This window comes from Erythrolamprus reginae, unplaced genomic scaffold, assembly GCF_031021105.1.
Source record: "Erythrolamprus reginae isolate rEryReg1 unplaced genomic scaffold, rEryReg1.hap1 H_6, whole genome shotgun sequence".
NCBI classification, from domain to species: domain Eukaryota; kingdom Metazoa; phylum Chordata; class Lepidosauria; order Squamata; family Dipsadidae; genus Erythrolamprus; species Erythrolamprus reginae.
The window spans coordinates 737,620-762,971 of record NW_027248517.1 but is presented as its reverse complement, the minus strand read 5'-3'; the positions used below and the strand labels follow the sequence as shown (position 1 = coordinate 762,971).

Here is a 25,352-nt window from a genome sequence, read left to right as displayed (position 1 = left end):
AAAAAGAGGGAGAAGGGAAAACAAGAAAAAAACAGTGGAAAAAAAGAAAAGGTGGGATATATATACAGCCAAAGTAAAAATCAAACAGGGGAGGGGGAAAAAGAGTATTAGTGATTTATTTCCTTTCTATTCTCTCTTTTTTATAACATACAAATAACACAGAAAAAGGAAGAATAAACAAAGGTCTTTACAAAAAAAAAGTCTTTTACACTGTCTTGGTCCAAAATTAAAAGAAGTCCCAAACAAGACAAAAAAAGATAAACAGCAACCGCAGAATCTTAACTTTCCCACCAGATGGTCTTGTTATGGGAAATTCTAGCTGTCAAGGTCATTGATAAGAGAATTTGGAAACTTGGCATTTAAAATGCAGTTTTATCCGCTCACCACATCCACTAGATGGCAGCATTCTGCCCTCTTTTGGGGGAACATTTTGCCTCCAGGGCTTCAGGGAAACTTCCCTGAAGCGTCTGGAGGAGGAAACAGCCTTTCCAAGACCGAAGATCAGCTGGCCAGGGCGCACATGCACACTGAAGCTAAAACATGCCAAAGTCTTGTGCGCCCTCCAATATGGCTCTGCGTGCCACCCATAACATGTGCCACAGGTCTGCCTTCACAGAAGTCCATTCTCAGACACTCTGAAAAGTTTTGCTTATAAAGGAGAAGCAAATGTTTATAAAGTAATAAGTTACATTTCCTGAAATATGTCAGTTTAAGTGGCAGATGAAACGATAAATAATACTTTATTTCATAAGAATTCAACAGCTATGGTGTCAGGCCCCAGGTTAATATGTGAATTCAAAGGCTGGCCTGACACAGTATGGTAGAAAGAAAATAAACCCCCACACACAGGAGAGTGAGAGATTATGCCACGTAGCACACATTCCTTCACGCAGAATCCAAAGTACTGAACACAGGAAGGAATTAGAAATCCCTGCATTGGATTTGTCCTGATGATTGCTCTTGTGGGTGTGGGGATAGGAGATGAGCTTTTGACCTGGATGTAATCTTAAGGGACCTTAAGTTGGAATGAAACATGCTGAATCCAAATTGGCTTTGTTAAATAAAATGACTCTACGCTAAAGAAAGAAGACGTGGAAGTTCATTTATTTTCTCAGATGCTGGGTCTTGGTTTGCGTGACATATGGGTTGTTAGAAGTGTAAGGCTTTGGGTTCATACATCATGAGATCCAGTTTGAAGAGTTTTTCATTGCTATATTGCAATTGTGGTACTCTATCAAGTTCTTAGGTTTACTGAGATGGAAATATATCGTAGCAACAGCCAGTGCTAGAATTTTTGTAAACAATTTAATATCAGACAAGTAATAGAAATTTCCCTCTTACTTTTTATGTACAAACATGCCCTAAATGTTTGTCCTAAATGCAAGTCCTAAAGATGCTTACAAGACAGGGTGGATGAATCAACATTCCTCTTTGGAATAATCAGTGAAAATGTAGAAATAAAAGTATTTTAGCAAATAAGAATTTTAGATTAATCATGAGTCTGCCTTATTATTATTAGTAGTAGTAGTATTATTAGTATAAACTGAGAAAATAAGTTACCATCTTTAATTTGTTAGTGAAAACAGAACAAATAGCATATACAAGAATAAATCTGCAGATGCTACGATTCATTAGGATTTTTTAATATCAATATGTAGGATTTTCAAATTATGTATTGCCCTAGTCCTCAGCACTCTTCAACAATCAGAGTTGTGCATTTTTATGTCAAGCAGGCATAACTTCTAATGCCATATGGATTTTTATATAGTTCTATGTATCAGAATTTTTTATATTCAACATTCCCTAAAATGCATTGTTCTTTGTCTGCAATCCTGTCCAATTTTTCAGAGAGGGGGTGGCATACGTCTAATAAATTATTATTATTATTATTATTATTATTATTATTATTATTATAACTAATTTCATTACAAATTAATGAAGTTAATGAAGTTATTTTAGACATTACAAATATATGAAGTTTTATAAGTGATTTTCAATTAAGAATGACATATGGTAATATATTTCATTGCTGTTCATAAAACAACTTTGCTGCCTTTGTAAAAATAAAATTTCTAATTCAGAACATTGAAATACATGGTTTCTAATCCAGTCCAGGGAGGGGCATATTTTAATTTTAAAATATGTCCTGAAGATTTTGTGTTGAATTGGTCTCTGAACATAATTCAAGGTGTTGATTATCACCTACAAAGCCCTACATGTCATTGGACCAGATTATTTATGGGACCGTCTTCTGCCTCATACATCCCAGCAACCAGTTAGGAGTTGGCCTCCTCCGAGCCCCATTGGCCAAACAATGTCAGCTGGTGGTTCCTCAGGGAAAAACCTTCTCTGTTGTGGCCCTAACCTTCTGGAACCAACTCCTCCCGGAGATTTGCCCCCACTCTCCTTGCCACATCTATGCCGGCAGGCCTGGGGATTGTGAGCTTCACTCCTACCATTTGTATGTAAGAGGTATGACTGATTGTTTTAATAGTGGGTTTTATACATTTTGAAATGTTTTATATTGTATTATTATGTAATGTATTTATTGTTACTCTTATGAGCCGCCTTGACTCTGCAAGGAGAAGGGTGGCCTATAAATTGAATTAAATCAAATTAAATAAATTTGTACTAGATAATTGAGACACATTATACTGACTCCCTCTCCCCCTCCTCTTTTTTTCCAGTGGTTCTTCAGGTATGCAGTCTTGTCCTTTACCCAATCAAGTTCATTGAAACTGTCAACTTAAGAATATACCATGAGTTCAACTGGGGCTATGGCCTGGCTTGGGGTGCAACTATATTTTCATTTGGGGGTGCCATACTTTATTGTCTGAACCCTAAGAACTATGAAGACTACTATTAAAAGTTCTTCTTTTGTTAAGGAAAGGAATAAAACAAGGATTGTCCTGTCTTTTATAAGTGTTTTTAGTACTTTTGTAGAGTGTAAGGTGTCTATTCCATTGATTTATTAGCCAATTCTTTTTGGCTATAACTACTGCAAATAGCTTTATAGCCTCTCTTTTTAAAAGAACTGATACATTACATCTGCTACATCCGTAGTGAAATGAAACAATGGCACCTATAGTAAGGAAGACAATGGATATGACAAAAAGCAGTTGTATTTGTTATAGTTTATTAGCACAAAAATGTACAATTGTCTCTTTATATCATACATGAAGATATATGCTGAAATATGCTGAAATTTACCACTTTAGGCTTCTGTCTTGTATTGGTCCTGGGACTCTTATGCAAAATAAATGACTGAACGAATGCTGAGAGAAAAGAAGACAACTGATTATTACATGCATTCAGCAATTCGCAAACAAGATGAGTTGGTACATTTTTCATCCTGCTGTACTATGTCAATGTCAAAACTTGGAACATATTCTTCATTTTATGTGTTTGGACATTCAGTCTAGCTGTAATCAAGTTCTAGAAATAATGTGAAGAATAACAAATATATACTAAGAATTCTCAAAAATAGTGGGAGTGAGTAAAATATGCACAAGCTAATTTTATTTTGATGCCATTTCATTTTTAACCACCACAGTAAAGTTTTCATGAGCAGTGTTTGAAAATGTTTTAGATAAAATTGTTATTGATATCTCTGTAATTATAGAACTATGGAGATAGAACCTGATACTCTAAGCCAGTGATGGTGAACCCTTTTTTCTTTAGGTGCCAAAAGAGTGTGAGTGTGCACTATTATGCATGTGCAAATGCCCATACCCATAACCCAATGCCTGGGAAGGGCGAAAACAGCTTCCCCCGCCCCCCTGGAGGCCCTCTCGAGGTCAGGAACAGGTTGCTTTCCCAACTTCTGGTGGGCTGAGTAGACTCATGTTTCGCCCTCCCCAGGCTCCAAAGGCTTCCCTTGAGCCTGGGAAGGGTAAAAGACCGCTCCCCCATCCCCCTGTAGGTAAAAATGCCAAAAATGCCCTCCCAGAGCCTTTATGTGAGCCAAAAATCATCTGGCCAGCAAACACATGCACATTGGAGCTAAGCTAGGGCAACGGCTTGTGTGCTAGCAGATGTGGCTCCGTGTGCCAACTGTGGCACCCATGCCATAGGTTCGCCATCACTGCCCTAAGCTAATGATAGAGTGCAGGCAAGAAGCTGTTAAATGACTATCAATTTATGAGAATTTTCTGCAATAGATTTAAAATAATTAATTAAAATTAATATTGCTTGTCTACAATTAGGGATGAGATGTCTTCATCATAGTCATCACAATAAATCATGTATTATGTGGCAAATGAGGCAAAATGAATTTCAGGTATGCATGGCACCAAGTTCTTATGTTTTCCTCTGGCATGATTATAAGAGGATATATATGGAGATTTTTTTCCTTAAGATTAATTGCAGTTTCCTATTTTATCCAAACTTTATTATTATTTTATTTTATTTATTCAACTTCTATGCCACCCTATCCCGTAGGACTTACAACAATAAAAACAATACAGTAATACAATAATAAAAAAGAAGTCAAATATAACAATAATTATAAAACCCCAGTTATAACCCAAGTAAAATAATCCCATATAAAAACCTTGAATCCATTCTAACATATATACCAATCAAGCATAATTTGGGCGTGTCAGATGTTAAGATTTATGGCCCCCAGGCCTGTCAGCAAAGCCAGGTCTTAGCAGCTTTGTGAAAGGGCAGTAGAGTAGGAGCAGTGCAAACATCGGGGGGGGGGGTGATTTGGTTCCATAGAGCCGGGGCAGCAACAGAAATGGCCCTCCCCCGCAGTCCCACCAACCTACATTGTTTAGTCGATGGGACCTGGAGGAGGCCAATTTTGTGCGATTTAATGGGTCTCTGGAAGGTATGCTGCAGGAGATGGTCCCGTAAATAGGCCCTAAGGCATGTAGGCCTTTATAGGTCTATGTATAGGAATTGTGATCAGAGACTAATTGGTAGTCAGTGAAGCATGCAGAATGTTGATGTTATATGAAGTATACCCATAACAGCTCGTGCGGCTGCATTCTGGACTATCTGCAGTCTCCAAACACTCTTCAAGGGTAGCCCCATGTAGAGCACATTGCAATAATCAAGATGGGAGGTGATGAGGGCCTGAGTGACTGTACACAAGTCCTCCTGGTCCAAATAGGGCCACAACTGGTACACCAGGCAAACCTGGCCACAGGTGAGAGATGATGTTCAAGATTCAACTGTGGACCCAGGAGGACACCCAAGTTATGGACTCTATCTGAGGGGTTCAGAGACTCCCTTCCCCCCCAGAACAATGGGTGACAAGTGGAACAATCCTTTGGAGGGAATGCCCAAAGCCACACATCTTGTATGGGTTGAGTTTGAGCTTGTTGGCTCCCATCCAGATCCTAACAGCTTCCAGGCACCGGCATATCACATCAACCACTTCACTGAACTGGTATTGGGTGGAGATGTATAACTGGGTATCATCAGTGTACTAATGATACCTCACCTCATGCCATCGGCTGATCTTACCCAGTGACTTCATGTAAATGTTAACTAATAGGGGGGAGAGAACCGACCCCTGTGGCATATCACTGAGCAGGGACTGAGGGGTGGATCTCTGTCCCCCCCCTCACTAACATTGATTGCGAGTGACCAGACAGTAAGGAGGAGAACCACCATAAAAAGGTGACTTCCACTCTCAACACCTCCAGCCATCGCAGAAGGCCACTGAGAGGTCAAGAAGTACCAGGTTAGAGCAGTAACCACTATCCCGGGCCTGCCAGATACCATCCATCAGTGTGACCAAAACGTTTTCTGTGCTGTGACTTGTTTTGAAACCAGACTGAAAAGGGTCTAGGTCAGTGATGGCGGGGGCCACAGGGATCACACAGAGCCATATTTGCTGGCACTCAATCTGTTGCCCTAGCTCAGCTCCAACATGCATGTGTGTGCTGGCCAGCTGATTTTTGGCTCACACAGAGGCTCTGGGAAGGTGTTTTTGGCTTCCAGAGATCCTCCAGTGGGATGGGGGAGGTTGTTCTTGCTCTCCCCTGGCTCCAGGGAAGCCTTTGGAACCTGGTGAGGGCAAAACGTGAGCCTACTGGGAAGGCCTGTGGGGAGTGCAGAAAGCTGTTTTCGCCCTCCCCAGGCATTGAATTATGGGTGTAGGCACTCATGCATGTCTGATAGCACACACACATGCTCTTTTGGCAACCAAGGAAAGAAAGGTTTGCCATCACTGGTCTAGGTAATCAGCTTCATCCAAGGACTGCCAGAAATGGACTGCCACCACCTATTCAACAACCTTGTCCAGAAAGGGCAGGTTGGAGACTGGTCTGAAGTTCTTCAATTTGGCTGGATCCAGTGACAGTTTCTTGAGGAGGGATCGCACAATCACCTATTTCAGCGGCTGCAGAAAGGACCCCTCACTCAAGGAAGCATTAATGAAACCTGGATCAAGCTGCGTGTCACCTCCCAGCTGGCTAAAACCAGCAAGGAGGGGCACAGGTCCAGTATACAGGTGGAGGAACTGACAGCTCCCATGGCCTTGTCCACTTCATCAGGAGTTACCAGGTCAAACTCTTCCCAAATAACAGGACTAAGACCTGACCCTGTCACCTCGGTCTGGATTGCCAAATTGGAGTCCAGATCATTCTGAATCTGAGCGACTTTATCTGCAAGAAACTGAACAAATTCCTCAGCAAAACCTGCAAGGTTTCCACTGTTGCTTCCCTGTGCAGAAAGGAATGGGTCACCCTAAACAGGCTGGCTGGGCGAGAATATGCAGACGCAGTAAGGGTGGCAACATATACCAACTTTGCCATCTCTATCGCCACAAGGTAACTCCTAATGTAATCCATGTTCAGTCAGACTCAGAGTTACTGTCCCTTCATGCTTGCTCTAGACTTCTCTTTTGGCACTTCATCCCCTAGAGTTCCTCAGTAAACCAAGGAGAACTCCAAGGTCTACCACTTCGGAAAGGCCACATAGGTGCAATCCAGTCCAGGGCTCCCAGTGCATCCTTATTCTATTCTGCCACTAGGAACTCAGCCAAGCTGCAGACAGACGAGTCGGGAATTTCCCCAAGCTCTCTCTGAAACCCATCCAGGTCCATTAGGTGCCTAGGACGGAACCACCTAATTGGCTCTGCCTCCCTGGAGTGGGGGATTGGTCTATCAAAGTCCAGCCTCAACAAGGAGTGATCTGACCATGACAAGGGTGTTTTGACTATACCCCTTAGGGCCAGATCACTTTTCCACTGCCCCGAGAGAAATACTAGGTCGAGTGTATGTCTCCCTCTATGAGTTAGACCCTGAATTACTTAGGTCAGATCATGGTTGCCATGGAAGCCATAAACTCCTGTGCTGCATCTGAAGAATCACCGAGCGATGGCAGGTTGAAGTCCCCCAGGACCATAAGCCTGGGGAACTCCACTGTCAGCCCAGCCACTACCTCGAGCAACGCAGGCAGGCTGTGGCAAGATAGCTAGGAGGCAGGTATGTTAACCAGTCCACCTGAACCCCTAAGTCCAATCTCAAGAGGAGGGGCTCACACTCAACAATCTCAGGGGCAGGATTCCCTTGGGTACTATTTGTTGGTGGTCAATGGAAAGGGAGGGTTTTGCCTTCTCTTTCTGCTCAAGAACCTCATGTACAATTGGTGGCCACTGTGTGACACAGAATGCTGGACTCAATGGGCTTTGGCCTGATTCAGCATGGCTCTTCTTATATTCTTATGTTCAGAGACCCTGTGAGAGCTTGGAGTCCCTTGGACTAGCTACTCCACCACCCCTTCCCTGGGGTTGTGGATGGTGCAAGACGGAAAACCCATCTAGACACATTTCTGAGAGAGGAAAACATCCCTCGGGACCCAGCCAGTTTTCAGTCACACAAGCCAGGTCAGCCCCTCCATCCAAGAGTAAATCTCTGATCAAGGGTCTTTGCTGACAACTGACCTGGCTTTGAGAAGCATCAGCCTGAGACCAGGGCCGTGACTTCATCTGACACCTGCTACACAGGATGAGTCCGGGGGGGCAGAATGAGGAATTGCGGCCTACCCTTCGGTTCTCACCCTACCTGCCGCTGTGGTAAATTTCAATTACTCGCCAATTTAAAATTATGGATTCTGAAATTAGTTTTTGCAAACAAATCTTAGTAAATGTTAACTACATGTTTTCAACAATAAACTTGTAATTTAGAAAAGTGTGACATTACAGTAGGAAGATTGCAGTATCTGTAAGAAATTAAACATCTAATCTAGCTTAGCTCTTAAGATGATCAATAAGAGTTTGCCACAATTTCTACTGCTGCCAAGTATTTGTTTGCCATAAATAAAATTAATTTGCAGATAAATACAAACATTTTAAATTGAAACATCCTTTAAAATTAAGGTAATATTAATATAAATATATGTATAATTTCTGAGAGCAGTGGCTAATTTAACAAGATATTATCAGTATTTAATTATATATTTTGTAACATACATGTATATGACCATGGCTGAAAGCTATACTGATAAATATATTCCATTAAGGTGTGTGTAATAATATTGCTATTAAACTCACTTGAAGTAAAACTAGAAAAAAGAATTATAACACAATTTAGACATTCTATTATAAAAAAGTGCTAATGTGACAAATCCCTCTTTGCAGACACACACATAGACACATAAACCAAAGTTAGGGATGAGAAATTGAAATTGATTTATCCAGTATAACATTTATTTTTGTTAAGAAATGTCTTATTTGGATATTTTTCAATTCTGAAAATATTTTTATACAGTGTATATTTTAATACAAATTTTAAAACAATTATTTTTCTTATATATAAATTAGAGTGTACCCTAGTCTGGCTCTCCTTTAAAAATGTAATACTTAAAACAATGGAAATGCTACTCTATGTTATTGTTCTGTAATGCAGAATTTCTTAATTTGAAAACTAATAGACAATTATTTCAAATGACAGAAAGAAAAAAATGGAGTGTCCTGCAAAATATAAATATGTTTAAATGTATAATTATTAACAAACAGATGTGTGCTTTTTTAAAGATCTGAGCTATGATTTTTGTCCCAGTCTAGAACTTCTTTATGCTTTACACTTTCTGGGCAACCTCTACTCATCCATCCCATGTCATTGAAGCTTGAAAAAGTGTTGGTGCATATCCAGGTGGAAGGAACTAACAGTCTGCATATTCAGAAGCAGAAACAACTCCATGCAAAACAAATCATTGGTATTATCTGCATTCATTTATCCCCCACCCTAAAATGAATGCTAATTGGGCTGGTAGGTATCATAGCTTGGAAACAAACGGAATATTTCATTGGAATTCCATTTTGAACCATTGTAACCATTGTAGAGAATGTTATGAAGTAAAGGGTGAGTGGCTCAATGTTTTCCATATGTGACAAAATGTAACTAGCTTAATATTGAAAACCAAAATGTGTCAAACTACCAGTGATGAAGGTTAAAGAAACCAAAATATTTTGTTTGTTTGTCTGTTTAATTTATTTTATTTGTCAAAACACGAATCAGATAGCAGGTATTGGTATAAACATAAACAAAAACAAAGTAGGTACAGGCAATGTTCCCTCTAATTTTTTTTCGGTGTGGGCGGAAAAGTATAGTGTCTGAGTGACAGTCCCTTTGGGACTGGGTGGGATAGAAGTATAAATAAATAAATAAATCTTTTCTTTTTTATTAAAAGAAATTAATAACTTAAAAAAACCAAAATCCATTACTATTAAAACTAAAACAACCAGCAAAACTATTAATAAAAACAGGTGAGGGCTGGGTTTTTTTCTCTGTTATTATTTAAGTGCTTTTACCATATGCTTTAAATCAAGAGTAACTTCTCTCTCTATTTCTCTCTCTTTCCTGTCATTTTCTGCCTCAATCATTCTCCACTTGCACTGCTTCGGAGAGTCCAACATGGGTTAATCTTCAGCCTAGCTGGAAGGGACTGAGTTAAAAATTAGCATAATTTACTGGTCCAACCCCCATGCTGCCCTTCCCGGGTCAGTCTAAAAAACTCAGTCATAGTGTAGGGACACATGAGTTTTTCCCTCCTAGGACTCTTAGAGTCTAGGGGTACTTTTAATTGTTTTTTAATTGTTTTTTAATTGATTTTAATTGTATATTTATCTGAATTAACTGTTTGATTAATAAATATGCTAAATGTGCTTAATGATTTTTCTCCTTTCTGTTTCTATTCCAGAATCATGGAGCAGCTCACCTCGATGTGATTGGGCCCCTGCTCTGTGGAGTATTGCCCCTAAATCGTCTTCCCCAGGTCGGAGCCTCTTCCCTGCGTGGGTACAGCTCCCAAGACTGGGTGTTACCGGTGATGGAGGTCCCTGGCCTGCGCGGCCATACCGTCCTTTGGAGCGGTTTTTTTGGACACAGCAGGAGGAGATTCAAATCTCCCGCCACAGACCGCTATCGGCAGAGGTCCCCGGCCTGCGCGGCCATACCTCAGGGCAAGGCGTTTTTCTAGCAAGTTGGGCCAGGGCGAGCAGGAATTTGAATTTCCCGCCCAAAAACGCCGCCCGGGATCGGAACTAATCCGACGATTCCCTTTTGCCGCCTGAGACGGCTACGTAAGGGAACGGCCATTAGAAGATGGCGCGGCACACAGGGGGCCGCCATTTTGGAGCAGCCGACTTCCGGCTTAATGCCTAGAGAGGCAGGAAGAGACCGGATTTCCTGTTACACAGGAAAAGAACAGCGGTGGCCATTTTTCGCTCGGTAATACTTGTTATAACAAAAGAAAAAGTTATTTTCTCTACTCTTACGTTGCGGAGGCTTGGAATTAATTCCCCAATGGCTGATCTTCCACAGCAGGGGACAGCAGAGCCTTCAGCTGCAAAAGCCAAGGAGAAGACTCACTCCTCAAAGGCAAAGTCAAAAACCTCTCAATCATCATCTGGATTAAGAGAGGCCGAGCGTCGAATTAAGGCATTGGAGGAGCAACTAGAGGCTCAGAAGCAATGCAATGCCGCTGTCTCATCAGTGCCAGGTCAGAGTGGGGGCATGATAACTGGGACCCCCCCAAGACTCCCAGAAGGAAGTGGTTTGGCCACAGACAAGGACTGGTCTCCAGATAGGTTCGGGGGCCCATCCCAGGTGGCAGAACCCATGAGACCTGAGGTTGCCAGGCCACCCTCTGTTTCTCCTGCATGGCACATGGCACCTCAACCATTGCCTACTGCCACATTTACCCCAACAGCTGCGGGGCTCAGATCATCTCCAGATACCTGGCAACGCCTACCACCAGCCTTGCAAGATATGATCGCTTCAGCATATTCGCATGGCATAGCAGCTGGGGTACAACAATACACGGCAAGTGCACCCCCTGCCTCTCCACACCCTCTTCCTCCTCCTTCCCTGCAAAGGAATATTTGGGCAGCCCCAGCCCCCTCGTCACCTGCGCATGATTCATTCCTTGAAGACCCTGCGTTTAGAGGACAGGGATCAGAGCCAGATGATGGCCTGTCTGAGGATGAAGGGGCACCCCCGGAACTGCCAGTGTATACAGGCCTCTTTAGGCCCGCTATCTTTCGCGTACTGCTCAATAAGGCAAAGATGACTGTGGCTTTGGGCACCCCTGAAAAGCCCACAGATCCAACATCAGCCCCTCCTCCGGCCTCGAGGGTGCTCACGGAGCTCCAAAGGGATACTGACCTTATACCAGCCCCTAAACTTTTTTTGGACAATGTACAGAGGCCTTGGCAATATCCAGCAGCTGCTCTAGGCCCAACAGCCTCTGAGCGTAAGTTTTACGAATTTGAGCCAGAATTGGAAAAGTTACTTGAATTTCCATCGGTGGATGCTCCAATTGCAGCCCTAGTATCTAATGCATTAGTCCCTTCCGATGTGGCAGATGGCCTAAAACCGGAAGACCGGAGGGCAGAGGGAATAAATAAAAAAGCTCACCAGATGTCGGCATGGGCCCTCAAAGCAGCTTCGGCAGCCTCATTTTTTAACAGAGCTTCGGTCCTTTGGCTCCAGGAAATGCTCTCGAAGCTGGGACCTGAAGAGGGTCGCTTAAGGCAGGACCTTAACAAGTTGCTAGCTGCTGCGGAATTTTCGGCGGATGCCACTCTGTCTGCATCTCGTTTCTCCTCACGAGCCCTAGCAGCAAACCAATCATCCCGACGCCTACTCTGGCTCCGGACTTGGCAAGCTGACGCCAAGTTCAAAGGGCGTCTAGCCTCGGCCCCATTTGATGGGTCAAGATTGTTTGGGGAATCTCTTGACAAGGTCCTTGTGGAGGACAAGGACAAGAAGAAAGTCATGCCTAGAACTTACAGAAGGCAGGAAAGACGCACTGCTCCATATTTTAGGCGCCAGTCCTTTCGGGCCGAATCTTCCTCCTCTGCACCCCAGGCTGGAAGATCATATACCCAGGGGTCCTACTCCCAACTGTCCTACAGAGGGGACAGGGGTAACTTTGGAGATAGGAACAGGCAGTTCCAACAAACAAGGAAGGCCTATAGAGGTTCCAACAGGGGAGGCTTTAGAAGGAACAAATGAATTTACCACGACAGTTCCCATAGGAGGGCGGCTGCAGCACTTCACCGCCTCCTGGGCATCTATGTCCACCGACACTTGGGCCATAAATACTATAACTCAGGGACTCACCCTGGAGTTTACCCTGAATCCTCCAAACAGATTTCTGGAGTGTCCGGTACTTTCCAACAATCACAAGCGCAACCTCCTTTACCAAGAAATTCATCATCTATTTCAAGTCAGGGCCATCGAGAAGGTTCCACCACACCAGGAGAAGCAGGGGTACTATTCCATAGTGTTTATAGTACCCAAGGCCTCAGGGGGTTGCCACCTCATCCTCAACCTGAAACAGTTGAACCTATACATAAAATACCGCAGGTTCAAGATGCACTCTCTAAGGACTATACTAGCTGCAATACGTCAACAGGACTGGCTGACGTCAATAGACCTCAAAGAGGCATACCTCCATGTCCCAGTGCATCCAGATTCCAGGAAATACCTCCGGTTTTGTTTCGAAAACCACCATTTTCAGTACAAGGCCATGCCCTTTGGCCTATCGTCAGCTCCCAGGACTTTTACAAAGTTATTGGACATCCTCACCGCAGAGCTACGGACACGTCCTCTACGCCTGATGGCGTATCTGGACGATATCATCATACTGTCCAGCAGCTCCAGTCGGGCAAGACGCGACCTGTCAGAGACTATAGAGACCTTGGCAGAGGCGGGGTTCTCAATCAATTACCAAAAGAGTCATCTCATACCGACCAGGTACTTACCTCACCTAGGTACCAACATAGATACCATGGAGGGCAAGGTCTTCCTATCGTCAGACCGCCAGGTCAAGGTCAAGGCGTTGATCACAGAATTGCAACGCAGCCGTACAGTAACACTGGCGTTTCTGTCCCAACTGTTGGGAGTTCTCATATCCTGCATAGACATTGTTCCCTGGGCCAGGCTACATGCCAGACCACTGCAGTGGTTTCTCATTCCTTTTCAACAGAACTGAACCAGCCACTCTTCCAGATTGGTGACAATTTCACCAGAGGTGCGCCGATCGCTCCCATGGTGGAAGTCGTCAGCGCTACATCAGGGGTCGCCGTTCCTACTACAACAAGAGGTGACGATAACTACGGACGCGAGTCTCTCAGGTTGGGGAGCTCACTCCGAGGTAGGGATGGCCCAAGGATTATGGAGTCCAGAGGACCTCGCATGTCCCAACATCAATTACTTGGAACTCAGAGCGGTCCACCTGGCTCTCCGACACTTCACGGGCCTGGTGAGGGGCCAAAATGTACTGATACTTACAGACAATGTGGCGACCAGGGCACACATCAACCATCAAGGCGGCACGAAATCAGGTCGCCTGATGAGAGAATCTCAGTCCCTGTTCAGGTGGGCAGAGCAACATCTCGCATCTCTACGAGCAGAGCACATATCCGGCACCTCCAACATAAAGGCGGATTGGCTCAGTCGGACCACTATCGACCTGACAGAGTGGAGCCTGAGCTCAGATCTTTTTCGGGACATTGTGCGCAGATTTGGGACTCCGGAAGTGGACTTATTCGCCACCTGCCACAACAGCCACTTACCGAGTTTCTTCTCAAGGTTCCCATCACCAGGAGCGGAACAGATCAATGCTCTAGCCTGCCCGTGGCCGAGGGGTCTGCTGTATGCATTCCCCCCCGTCTGCCTAATACCGAGGGTAATACACAAGCTATTACAAGAACAAGCAGAAATTCTCCTGGTAGCTCCTCACTGGCCCAGACGCCCTTGGTTTGCGGACCTCATGGACCTTTCAATTTCTCCCCCTTGGCGCATTCCACATCACAAGGTGGTACTGATGCAGGGGTCAATTTGCCACCCAGACCCCCAGTGGTGGAGTCTTGCCGTGTGGCACTTGAGGGGGAGAGGTTAAGGAAGGAACGGGTTCCGGATAAAGTGATATCCACCATACAGGCAGCACGCCGTCCTTCCACGACACGAATTTACCAAGCTACCTGGAAGGCTTACTGCTCCTTCTGCAGAGGTCGTAATCAGGATCCTCAGTCACCATCAGTGATCCAGATTCTGGAGTTCTTACAAGCCGGTCTGGATAAAGGATTGGCTCCAAATACACTTTGCAGACAAACGGTGGCTATTGCCACAATACTTAAGATGGACTTTGCTACTCCAATCTCCCAGCACCCATGGATTCGGGATTTCATTAGAGGAGCAGCGAACATCAGACCTCCTACTATACACCGTTTCCCCACATGGGATCTGCCACTAGTGTTACAGGCCCTCACGGAGCCTCCCTTTGAACCCTTGAGGGAGATACCGCTGCGTCTGTTATCACTAAAGACGGCCTTCCTCACTGCAATCACATCGGCAAGGAGGGTCTCCGAGCTCTCAGCCTTATCAGTACGACCGGACTTATGCATCTTCCACACCAACAGAGTGGTCCTCCGACCAGATCCTGCCTTCCTACCTAAGGTGAACACGGTTTTTCACAGATCTCAGGACATTGTGCTGCCGGACTTTTGTGCCCAGGGGTCTCATCCACTGGAACTAAGATGGCACAAGTTGGATGTTCGATGGGCCATCAAACTTTATATTAGACAGACTAATACCTTTAGAAAAACGGAAGCCCTATTTGTCTCATATTTTCCAGCATCTATGGGGAGTAAAGTCTCGCCCAAGACAATTAGTTGCTGGATTCGTTCCTGCATCATCACGGCATACAAATCGAGGTCTACACCGATACCAAGAGGCATCACAGCACACTCAACAAGGAGTGCGGCCACTTCAGCGGCATGGACGACACAGGCCCCGATTGACGATATTTGCCGTGCGGCAACTTGAGCCACACCTAATACATTCGTTAAACATTACAGATTGGACACTTTCGCTTCTGCTGAAGCAGCCTTTGGATGCAGAGTACTGCAGAGAGTTTGCACCGATACTGCGCCCCTGGTCCAGCCTTTCCCCCCCTAATAAGTTAAGCTTGGGTATACCCATGTTGGACTCTCCGAAGCAGTGCAAGTGGAGAAGGACCGTTGCACTTACCTGAACGGTCTTCTCGCTGCACTGCAAGGAGAGTCCAAACCCACCCGGCTGTTTGGGCCCAGGGTCTCAGGGTTGTCATAGTTTGAGTTACTTTCAAGTTAGTTGATTAATAAAGTTCTTTGGTTTACTATCACTATGACTTCGTTTTATTGTAAGACTGACCCGGGAAGGGCAGCATGGGGGTTGGACCAGTAAATTATGCTAATTTTTAACTCAGTCCCTTCCAGCTAGGCTGAAGATTAACCCATGTTGGACTCTCCTTGCAGTGCAGCGAGAAGACCGTTCAGGTAAGTGCAACGGTCCTTTTCTCATTTCTCTTTTTTCTCCCCATTTTTCTATCATTTCTCTCTCTCTCTTCCTTCCACTCTTCTCTCTCTCTCTTTCTTCCTCTCTCTCACTCTCTTCCTGCCTCTCTCATCTTTCTTTCTTTCTTTCTTTCTTTCTCTCTCTCTTTCTCTATCTTGCTTTCTTTCTCTCTCTCACTCTCTTCCTTCCTCTCTCATCTCTTTCTTTCTTTCTCTCTCTCTCTTTCTCTCTCTTGCTTTCTTCCTCTCTCTCACTATCTTCCTTCCTCTCTCATCTCTTTCTTTCTTTCTTTCATTCTCTCTCTCTATCTCTCCCCTCTTGCTCTCTCTCTTTTTCTCACTTTCCCTCTCTTGTTTTCTTTCTATCACTCTTTCTCTCATTCTCTCTCTCTTGCTATCTCTTTCTCTCCCCCCTCTTTCTCTCTCTCTCTCTTTCTCACTTTCTCTCTATCTTACTCTGTCGCTCTCACTCTCATTCTCCAGAGGCTGGCGAAAGTGATTTACAATGTCGGGCGCACGGGCCGGCGCGCGCTCTCCCCATCTCCCTGCCAGCCTGCCCGGAACATTCAAAATAAGAAAACCCTTCGCTCTTACTTTGAATGTTCCAGGCGGGCTGGCAGGGGGATGGGGAGAGCGCACGCCGGCCTGCACGCCCAACATTGTAAATCACTTTCGCCAGCCTCCAGAGAATGCCTGCCCCGCCTCTCTTGCAGCGGAGGAGAAAGAGAGGCGGATCAGGTGGGTTGGGGGCAGGGACGAGAGACCAGGAGCGTGAGGGGGCTGGAGGCACCATGAAGAGGTAGGGGTGGCCTCGGCTCCCTTCTACTGCATGCGCCTCCCCGCCCGCCCCCCCCGGGCTGGCAGGGGGATGGGGAGCGTGTACCCGAGGAAAAGGGTGCGCGGGGGGGTATTTTGGAGCGCGCGCGCACACACATGCGCAGCTTACAAGGAACAGTAGGTACAGGTACATTTGGACAATAGGACAATAAGACTGGAACAGTAGGCACAATGGTGAATTTATGCACGCCCCTTACAGACCTCTTAGGAATGGGGTGAGGTAGACTGTAGACAGTCTAAGGTTAACATTTTTGGGGTTTGGGGAAAAAACCACAGTCAGGTAGTGCATTCCAGGCATTGATCACTCTGTTGCTGAAGTCATATTTTCTGCAGTCAAGTTTCGCGTGGTTTACATTGAGTTTGAATCTATTGTGTGCTCATGCATTGTTGTGGTTGAAGCTGAAGCATTCATTGACAGGTATGACATTGTGGCAGATGATTTTATGAACTATGTTTAGATCAGATCGAAAGTGACTTAGGTCTAAGCCATCTGAGCCCCAAATTTCAAGTCTGGTGGAATAAGGTATTCTATTGTGAGTAGAAGAGTGGAGGACTTTTCTTGTGAAATATTTCTGGACTCTCTCAATTGTGCAGTATGGATTCCAGATAGGTGAGCTGTTTTCGAGAATTGGTGTGAATTCTTTTGTATACTCTGGTTAGCAATAATATTGCCAGAGAAGAAGATATGCAAGATTAGATTAACCACTCTTAATCCCTTTTGGCAATGTTGTTACAGTACACTTAGGTCATTAGATATGATTACTCCTGTGTCCTTGACAGAGTGAGGTTCATCTACAAGGTCATGTACTCCAAGCTTGTGTTTTGTGTTCTGATTCTTTTTACCAATGTGTAAGACAGAGCATTTGTTGGTCGATACTTGAAGTTGCCTGTTGTCAGACTGTGGTACATGGTCAAGGTCTTTTTTGAAGGGTGGCAGTAATGTTGGTGGTGTTGAATAGTTAACATTGTCAGAAAAGAGAACACTATTGCTTATAATATAAAGGTTGTTTATGTAAAGTATGAATAGTGTTGGTGCTAGAATGCTGCCTTGAGGGATACCTCTACTCTATTTTAATGATTTGTTGTCTGTTTGACAGGAATGCAGTTATCCAATAATGAAGGGGACCAGAGATGTCATAAGATTTTAGTTTCTGAAGTACTTTGGCATGTACTACTGAGTCAAAGGCTTTACAAAAATTGCATGTTTTTGCAGTGTAGGAGTTGCAGATTACAGGATAATCTTTTTTCAGAAACCAATTTGTTTGTTAGAGAGTAGTCTGTTAGTTTCTAGGTGGAGAGTAATTCATTGGTTTATGATTGATTCCATGACTTTGCAGGTGATGTAACATAAAGAGATTGGTCTGTAATTTTCAACATTACTTGGATCTCCTTTTTTGAATATAGGGATAAGTATGACTAATCACTATAAGTTGGGTAAAATCCTGAAGGATTTTTTAAAAATTATGCTTAGAGGTTCAGCTATGGTTGTGGAGAGCTTTTTAAAGAAATATGCACATAGACCATTAGGTCCAATGGATAGAGATGGTTTTAGGTTGCATAATGCTTTTCCAACATTATCTTCTGTAAAATTGATTTGTGTTAGATTGTTGCAGTTATCTGTGGTACGACTAGGAAATATTGGGCATGAGCCATTGCTGTTTACAAACACGGAGTCAAAGAATGTGTTAAAGGGGTTGGCTTTAATGGCTTCATCATTATATTCTTTACCATTTGGGTCTTTGAGGGGTGGGATGGATCTCAAGCCTTTGAGTTCGTTGTTTACAAATGTATAGAAGGCACATGTGACAGTAGATTTTCTTCTTGATTGATGTGATAATTGGTGCATTCAGTGTTTAATTGGTGGCATTGATTTTTGTAGCTATTTTTAAAGTTACCAGCATAGTCAATTTTGTTTTCCCACCAAAGGGATTTTTTTTTAACTTTAGCTTCCTTATTTTTATGAGTAATTTGTTTTTCTTGGTTTTGGTGATTTCTAGTGGTACATGTTAATTAATGACTCTTTGCATTTTGAGCAAAAAGATATTGTAATAATCTTCAGCAGTATTGCAGCCAGAGAATAATGTTAGCCAATCAAGATGAGAGGTTAGCATCTATGATATCATAGTTGGCTTTTTAAAAATTGTAGTTGGTTATCCTATTATTTCGGTCATTTTTGTAAGGATGTATGTTGAGACAAAAGTCAATCAAGCTCTGGTCACTGTTGGAAAAGGCTCTTTTATTTGTTGTCCACAAATTGAATGTAAACTGTTGCAGAACATGAGGTCAGGACAAATATTGCTGGAAGCCAGAAATCAACTGGCTCGAAGGAAGAGGCAGGAGACGGCTTGAATAAAATTAGCTGTTTATTCAGAGCATTTCAGCTCAAACATGCAACAATGGATATGGGGCTGAAATGGAGGAGAAAGTAGGGACCAATTGAATAGCCTCAATTTTGGAAGGGGTGGGGTGAATGCTGTGTGCATCAATGAGAAGCCCAAGGAATTCCACTTGAGGGGACCCCAAAATGGCATTTATCAGGCCACACAAACAGGCCTACTTATCTAAATTAAGGATGACTCTAACCCTTGCAAATAATTCTGAGGGTGTGGAGGGGGAAATGAGCATATCATCAAAACATGCAGGGTAGGGTTCCCAAATTTTTTACTACCACACTGTGGGCATGACTTATTTTGTGGGTATGGCTTGATGGTCATGTGACTGGGTGGGAGTGGCTTGTCAACCATATGACTGGGTAGGAATGGCTTGCCAGCCATGTGACTGAATGGGGGGTGGCTTGCTGGTCATGTGACCAGATGGGGGTGGTTTGGAGGTCATGTGGCTGAGTGGAGTGGCTTGAAGGTGGGGGTCATATTTTTAGTGCTGTTGTAACTTCAAACTGTCACTAAATGATGGCTGTAAGTCAAGGACTAAATGTATCCTAATTACATGTTTTTGAAGGATATGTTTCTAAATATGTTTCTAAATATTGCCTATTCCTGTGCCAAACCATAGTTTAATAGTATAGATCAGTGTTTCCCAAATAAACCACAACTGACTGGGTTCACACATTATACCTTTTCACAAACTATACTTTATAAGTGAAAAAAGTCTAGGTCTGTAAAATATACTGGTCCCAAAATATTTTCATCCTCCTTTTGACTTAGTGAACCAGGCCACGGAAAGTGAGAAATAGAGGGAATGTGTCACCCATTTTAATAGAGCTAATTATTTTGCTCAGAAAAGGAATGTTCAAATTAGTATGCCAATGCCAAAGGTTTAAAAAATTTGGAATTTGCAGCCTAATCTATATATAAATTGAAAAAATTGCACACAGCCGGGGTGGGGGCTTTCTGAGCAAAATAAACAAATAATATTAATTTTTTTCATTTCATTTTTCATTTGTTTATGACCAGGAATGTTCAAATTAGTATGCCAATGCAAAAGGTATACAAAACACACTTCCAGTACGTAAAAACAACCTTTTTTTAATCCGGGTCAAATAGATCTGGGAACAGAACAAGTGTATAGTCTTTGCAAACAGAACAGTATCAGTTATATCAAATTTAGTCATTGTTCTGGCCCTGGCAACTTTTTAGTTTTACTCTTCATAACTCTGACCTTATGCCCCAAAATTCATGCATTCTGATACCCACTCTCACACACTGCACCTTGAGGTAAAAGACTATGTTTAATTGCCGTGCCAAGCAACTAAGCAGGCTTGTATCTGGGTTAAAAAGTGAATTGCAGAACAGTGGAAAAAAGGCGAGGGTGGCGTGGAAAGGGGAAGAGAATGGCAAGGCTGAATTGAATCACTGTCCTTCTCTTTTAATGCCATGGGTGTTCACCCACAGGTCAAAAACACCCATACATGCATGCACACATGCACACTCCTCACATCACCATCTTTCCGACGAAAACTTGGAGCACTAAGTTTGCCTCATCAAAAAGGAATGGGGCTGCCAAAATGGTTACTGCTTTTAAAGGAGACCCTAGAAATTGCATGTTGTGGCTTGCCAGAGGAACAAAAGGAGAGAGGGAAACACTTTCAACTGTGCAGCAATTGGAAAGTGTTGTGTGGAAGTATATTGTTGTGTGTGCAGCCGTGCAGCTTAGAATAGTGCACTACACGTCCAATGAAATTTGTGGGCAGAAAAGCCAGAGAGCAAAAGTCCAGGGATCTTCCCACTGTGGCAGCCAAGAAAAGATGTGTGGGGCACTGTACCCTCTAAGGTGCGCGGCCACGCGGCCATGCACCCAAAAACACCCCTTCGCGCACTCTTTTCCAAGGCCCCCGCCCCCCCAGCGCCTCTGGCCCCCTCATGCCCCTGGCTTCTTGCCACTGCCCCCCACTCACCCACCCGATCCGCCTCTCTTTCTCCTCCTCCACTACCCGCTTTGGGGTGCGGCTCCTCCCGCATTGGTGGCTGCAGCGGTGGTGGCGGCTGCGGCTTCTTGTCCTCCTCATCCGGCTGCTAGCTGCTCCAAGCACTTTGAGAACACCCACCCCACCCCTCCCTTCGCTGAGAGCGCTTTCGTCCTGGCTGTCAGCGAAGGGGCTACAGGAGAGGCGGGGCAGGCGTTCTTCTCACAGCTGAGGCCGGCGAAGGTGATTTGAAACGCCGGCCGTGTGCACGCGCATGCTTCCCATCCCCCTGCCAGCCAGCCCGGCACATTCAAAATAAGAAAAACCTTTGCTGGCCTCTGCAGAGAAGAAAGGAAGAGAGAGAAAGAGAGAACAAGAGAGAGAGAAAGAGCAACAGACAGAGCGAGATAGAGAGAAAGTGAGAAAGAGAGAGGGGGAGAAAGAAAGAGAAAGAGAGAGAACAAGAGAAAGTATGTGTGTGAGAGAAAAAGCAAGAGAGAGAGAGAGAAAGAAAATGAGATAAAGAGTGAGAGAGAGAAAGAAAGAAAACAAGAGAGAGAAAGAGAACAAGAGAGAGAGAGAGAAAAAGCAACAGACAGAGCAAGATAGAAACGAGAGGGAGAGAGAAAGTGAGAAAAAGAAAGAGAGAGAGCAAGGGGGGAGAGAGAGAGAGAAAGAGAAAGCAAGAGAGATAGGATGGAAGAGAGGAGAGAGGAAGGGAGTGAGAGAGAGGAAGAAAGCATGAGAGAAGAGTGGAAGAAAGAGATAGAGAAATGATAGAAAAAAGGGGAGAAAAAAGAGAAATGAGAAAATGATTGAATCAGAGAATGACAGGAAAGAGAGAGAAACAGAGAAAGAAGTGACTCTTGATTTAAAACATATGGTAAAAGCACTTAAATAATAAAAGAGAAAAAAAACCCAGCCCTCACCTGTTTTTGGAAATGGTTCAAGAGTTCACATACAAACACACGCACACAGGCAGGGGGGAGAGAAGGCAGGGATGGAAAAAGAGGGGGGAAGTGAGAGAGGGAAGGAATGGGAGAAAATGGAGGAAGAGGGAGAAATGAGAAACAAATGAAACAGAAAAGGGGGAGAAATGAGAACAGTGGTAGAAATTTGAGGAGGGATGATTGATTATTAAATATGGATTGACTATGGAATATTGGTAAAAGATATATTTGAGTGTTGTTTAATATTAGAATGTATTAATTTTAAAAATTGGATTAGAATTTTAGAACTATATAGAATTACATAGGTAAAATTAATGGAAGATACATATGATAAATAAGGGGTTTATGATATGTACTGTATGATTTTATGAGTTTGCATTATGAATCTAAAATATACTTGGAAATGTAGAAGATTGGTGTATGTTAATAATAGTAAATGCCAAGTGCCTGAAAATTAATTGAGCTTGGAAATATTGAATGAAATTATAGAAAAGTATAATTTATGGAAATATATTAAATGATGCATTGGTGTTCAGGTAGATTTTCATAGTATTACTAGATTACTATAATACTATGATAAATATTTAAGAAATGAAGATTTTAAAGCATGGATTTATTAATAGTTATCTTTTTTGGTTTTGCTGGTTGTTTTAGTAATAGATTTTGGTTTTGTTTTATTCTTAATTTATTTTAATAAGAAAGAAGGGATTTTTTTCTTATTTATTTATTTGTTTGTTTGTTTGTTTGTTTGTTTATACTTCTATGCCGCCCAGTCCCAAGGGGACTGCCGCTAAGACGCTATACTTTTCCGCTCACACCCAAAAAAAAAAAGAGGTAAAATTGGTGTTGGGGAATCTCAAGCACCAACTATGTGGTGCCTCCTCCTCTTTCCTTTTTTTAACCCTGCTGTTCTCTTCAAAAACGCTATACACTTGTACTCTTCCCAGGTCTATTTGACCCGGACTGAAAATTGCTTATTTTGGGTACTTATATTTAGTCTTTTTGAAAGCTTTTTTCACTTGGAAACTAGTTTGAACATTTCTGCACACAATGAAATGAAAATTGAACTGAAAAAATTATTGCTTATTGGTTTATTTTGCACATAAAGGTCTCCCCCCCATTTTGTGAAATCTTTTTCAATTTATAGGTAGTTTTGCCTGCAAACTGTGTTCTCTTTTATTAAAATTGATGTGGGATTGGTAGCTTGAACATTTCTGAACATAATGATATGAAAATTGAACTAAAATGATGCTTATTGGTTTATTTTGCTCATAAAAGGGCCCCCATGCTTATACTCAAATAGGCTTATACTCGAGTATAAGACCCTATGGTCTTATATTCAAAAAGAAACCAATAAGCATCAATTTTTTCAGTTCATTTATATTTTTTTTATGATCAGGAATGTTCAATTTAGTATATCAAACCTTTTGGGGGACAATTTTTTGGAGATTTGTAGCCCCCCCAAAATATAAACTGACACAAAATGCTCAAAAATGGGGGGAGGCCTTTTTGATCAAAATAAACCGATAAGCATAATTTTTCACTTCATTTATATTTTTCGTATGATCAGGAATGTTCAATTTAGTATATCAAACCTTTGGGGGGGAAATCCCTTGGAGATTTGTGTTCTGCTGGGCTCTCTGGTAGGAGCCTCCCGAAAATTCAAGAATACAAATTTCAGACACACACACGTTTGAAAATTCAAAACAATGTTCTTTATCACAAAATTCAAAATAAACTGAGCACTCTTTTTGTATTGCAAAAAGCACTCGTCCCAAAACAACCGGGTAGTCTGTACAATTTCCCTTAATCAGTCTTTAAGTACTAAGGTAGCAGCTGTGAAGAAACTTCACACCCCTTCTTCGTCCACGAAGTGAAACACCCACACACTTTGAATGTTCTGGGCGGGCTGGCAGGGGGATGGGGAGAGCGTGCGCCGGCCCGTGAGCCCAACATTGTAAATCACTTTCGCCAGCCTCCGGAGAACACCTGCCCCGCCTCTCTTGCAGCGGAGGAGAAAGAGGCGGATCGGGAGGGCGGGGGGCAGGGCCGAGAGGCCAGGAGCGCGAGGGGGATGGAGGCACCATGGAGAGGTAGGGGCGGCCGCGGCTCCCTTCTACTGCCTGCGCCTCCCCGCCCGCCCCCCGCGGGCTGGCAGGGGGATGGGGAGCGCGTGCTCGAGGAAAAGGGTGCGTGGGGGGGGTATTTTGCATTGGTTTCAAAGACGTGAAAAATCAACAAACAAAGTCAAGGCACAATTCCTGAAGAACTGTGATCAGATGTTCTTCCATAATGGCCAAACCCACACGCTGCTATTTATAGCAGCAGCCCTAATTACTGGAGCCCCACCCAAACACAGATGACCTCTCTTATCTCCTGTAGTATGTCCTTACTTGCTCTCTTCTATGCATAATTCTGCGCTTGCGTGGGTCCAAGACGTCTTCATCCGAATCAATGGAAGATCATGGAGATTGACTGCCTGGGCTGTGTGCCAAGCCCCCCTCTTTCAAGTCATTCCCACCTTCTTCTTCATCCGAGGAAACTAAACTCTGAACTGACTCTATCGGCAATAACACAGGCCTATGACATGTTGAAGTTTCCCCTGCATAATTATGCTTTTTCAGGTTTAAACTTGAACTTTTTAAACCTTGGTTGAATTATGTATTTTCATAATGGAAAAAAAGCCCTGCAAATGGGGACTTCTAAGGAAGAAATGGCAAATTGAAGACAGAGTTGGAAAAATGAAGAACTATGTTCATCAATGATTTGGAGGTGGGGATAGATTGAGAACTCATCAAATTTGCAGGCAACACCAAGCTGGCAGGAATGCCAACTCTCCAGAAGATAAGCTCAAGTAAAGGAGGATCTTGACAGACTTGTACATTGGGTGCTATCTAACAAAATAAAATTCAATGAAGAAAAAAGTAAGCTACATTTAGGCAAGAAAAGTATATGTGGTACCTTGCTCAATGACAGTAACTATGAAAGAGATCTTGGAATCCTACCTCCTGCCTACAAGACATCTAGAAACCAGCCTTCATTAACAAATGTATCCCAGTCATAGAAACTGAAACCAGACTCAGAACACACATTGCAAAACAACCAAGTAGCCTGCAAGCTCCAACTACTCAGGATATCACCCCTAATCCACAATCATTAACTAATCAGCATACCTGTTAAATCAAGGACCCCAGGTGTTACCCCATTGACTCACCAGGAACTTTCTAGACAGCAGGCAATTGCTAAGCCATCAAACCACACCCAGCCACCAGTATTTATAGAAGGAAGGCAGCTCAGGTCTCACTGTGTTCGTCCTAGAACAAGGACAGAAGCACCAGCCTGAAGATGACGAGTGGGACCTCATCGAAACGTCACCAGAAATTTCTAAATCCTACACGGG

General features: G+C 43.4%; 1 protein-coding gene across 1 annotated transcript in view; it reads left to right on the top strand.

Moving 5' to 3' along the window:
* LOC139155790 (transmembrane protein 47) overlaps window positions 1-3,289 on the top strand; it is a 132,307-nt gene extending 129,018 nt beyond the window's left edge. Inside the window, exon 3 of the mRNA XM_070731066.1 lies at window positions 2,688-3,289. Coding sequence (XP_070587167.1) covers window positions 2,688-2,866 — 179 coding nt within the window. The 3' untranslated portion in view covers window positions 2,867-3,289. The remainder of the gene's footprint in view (window positions 1-2,687) is intronic.
* The last annotated feature ends 22,063 nt before the right edge of the window (window positions 3,290-25,352 follow it).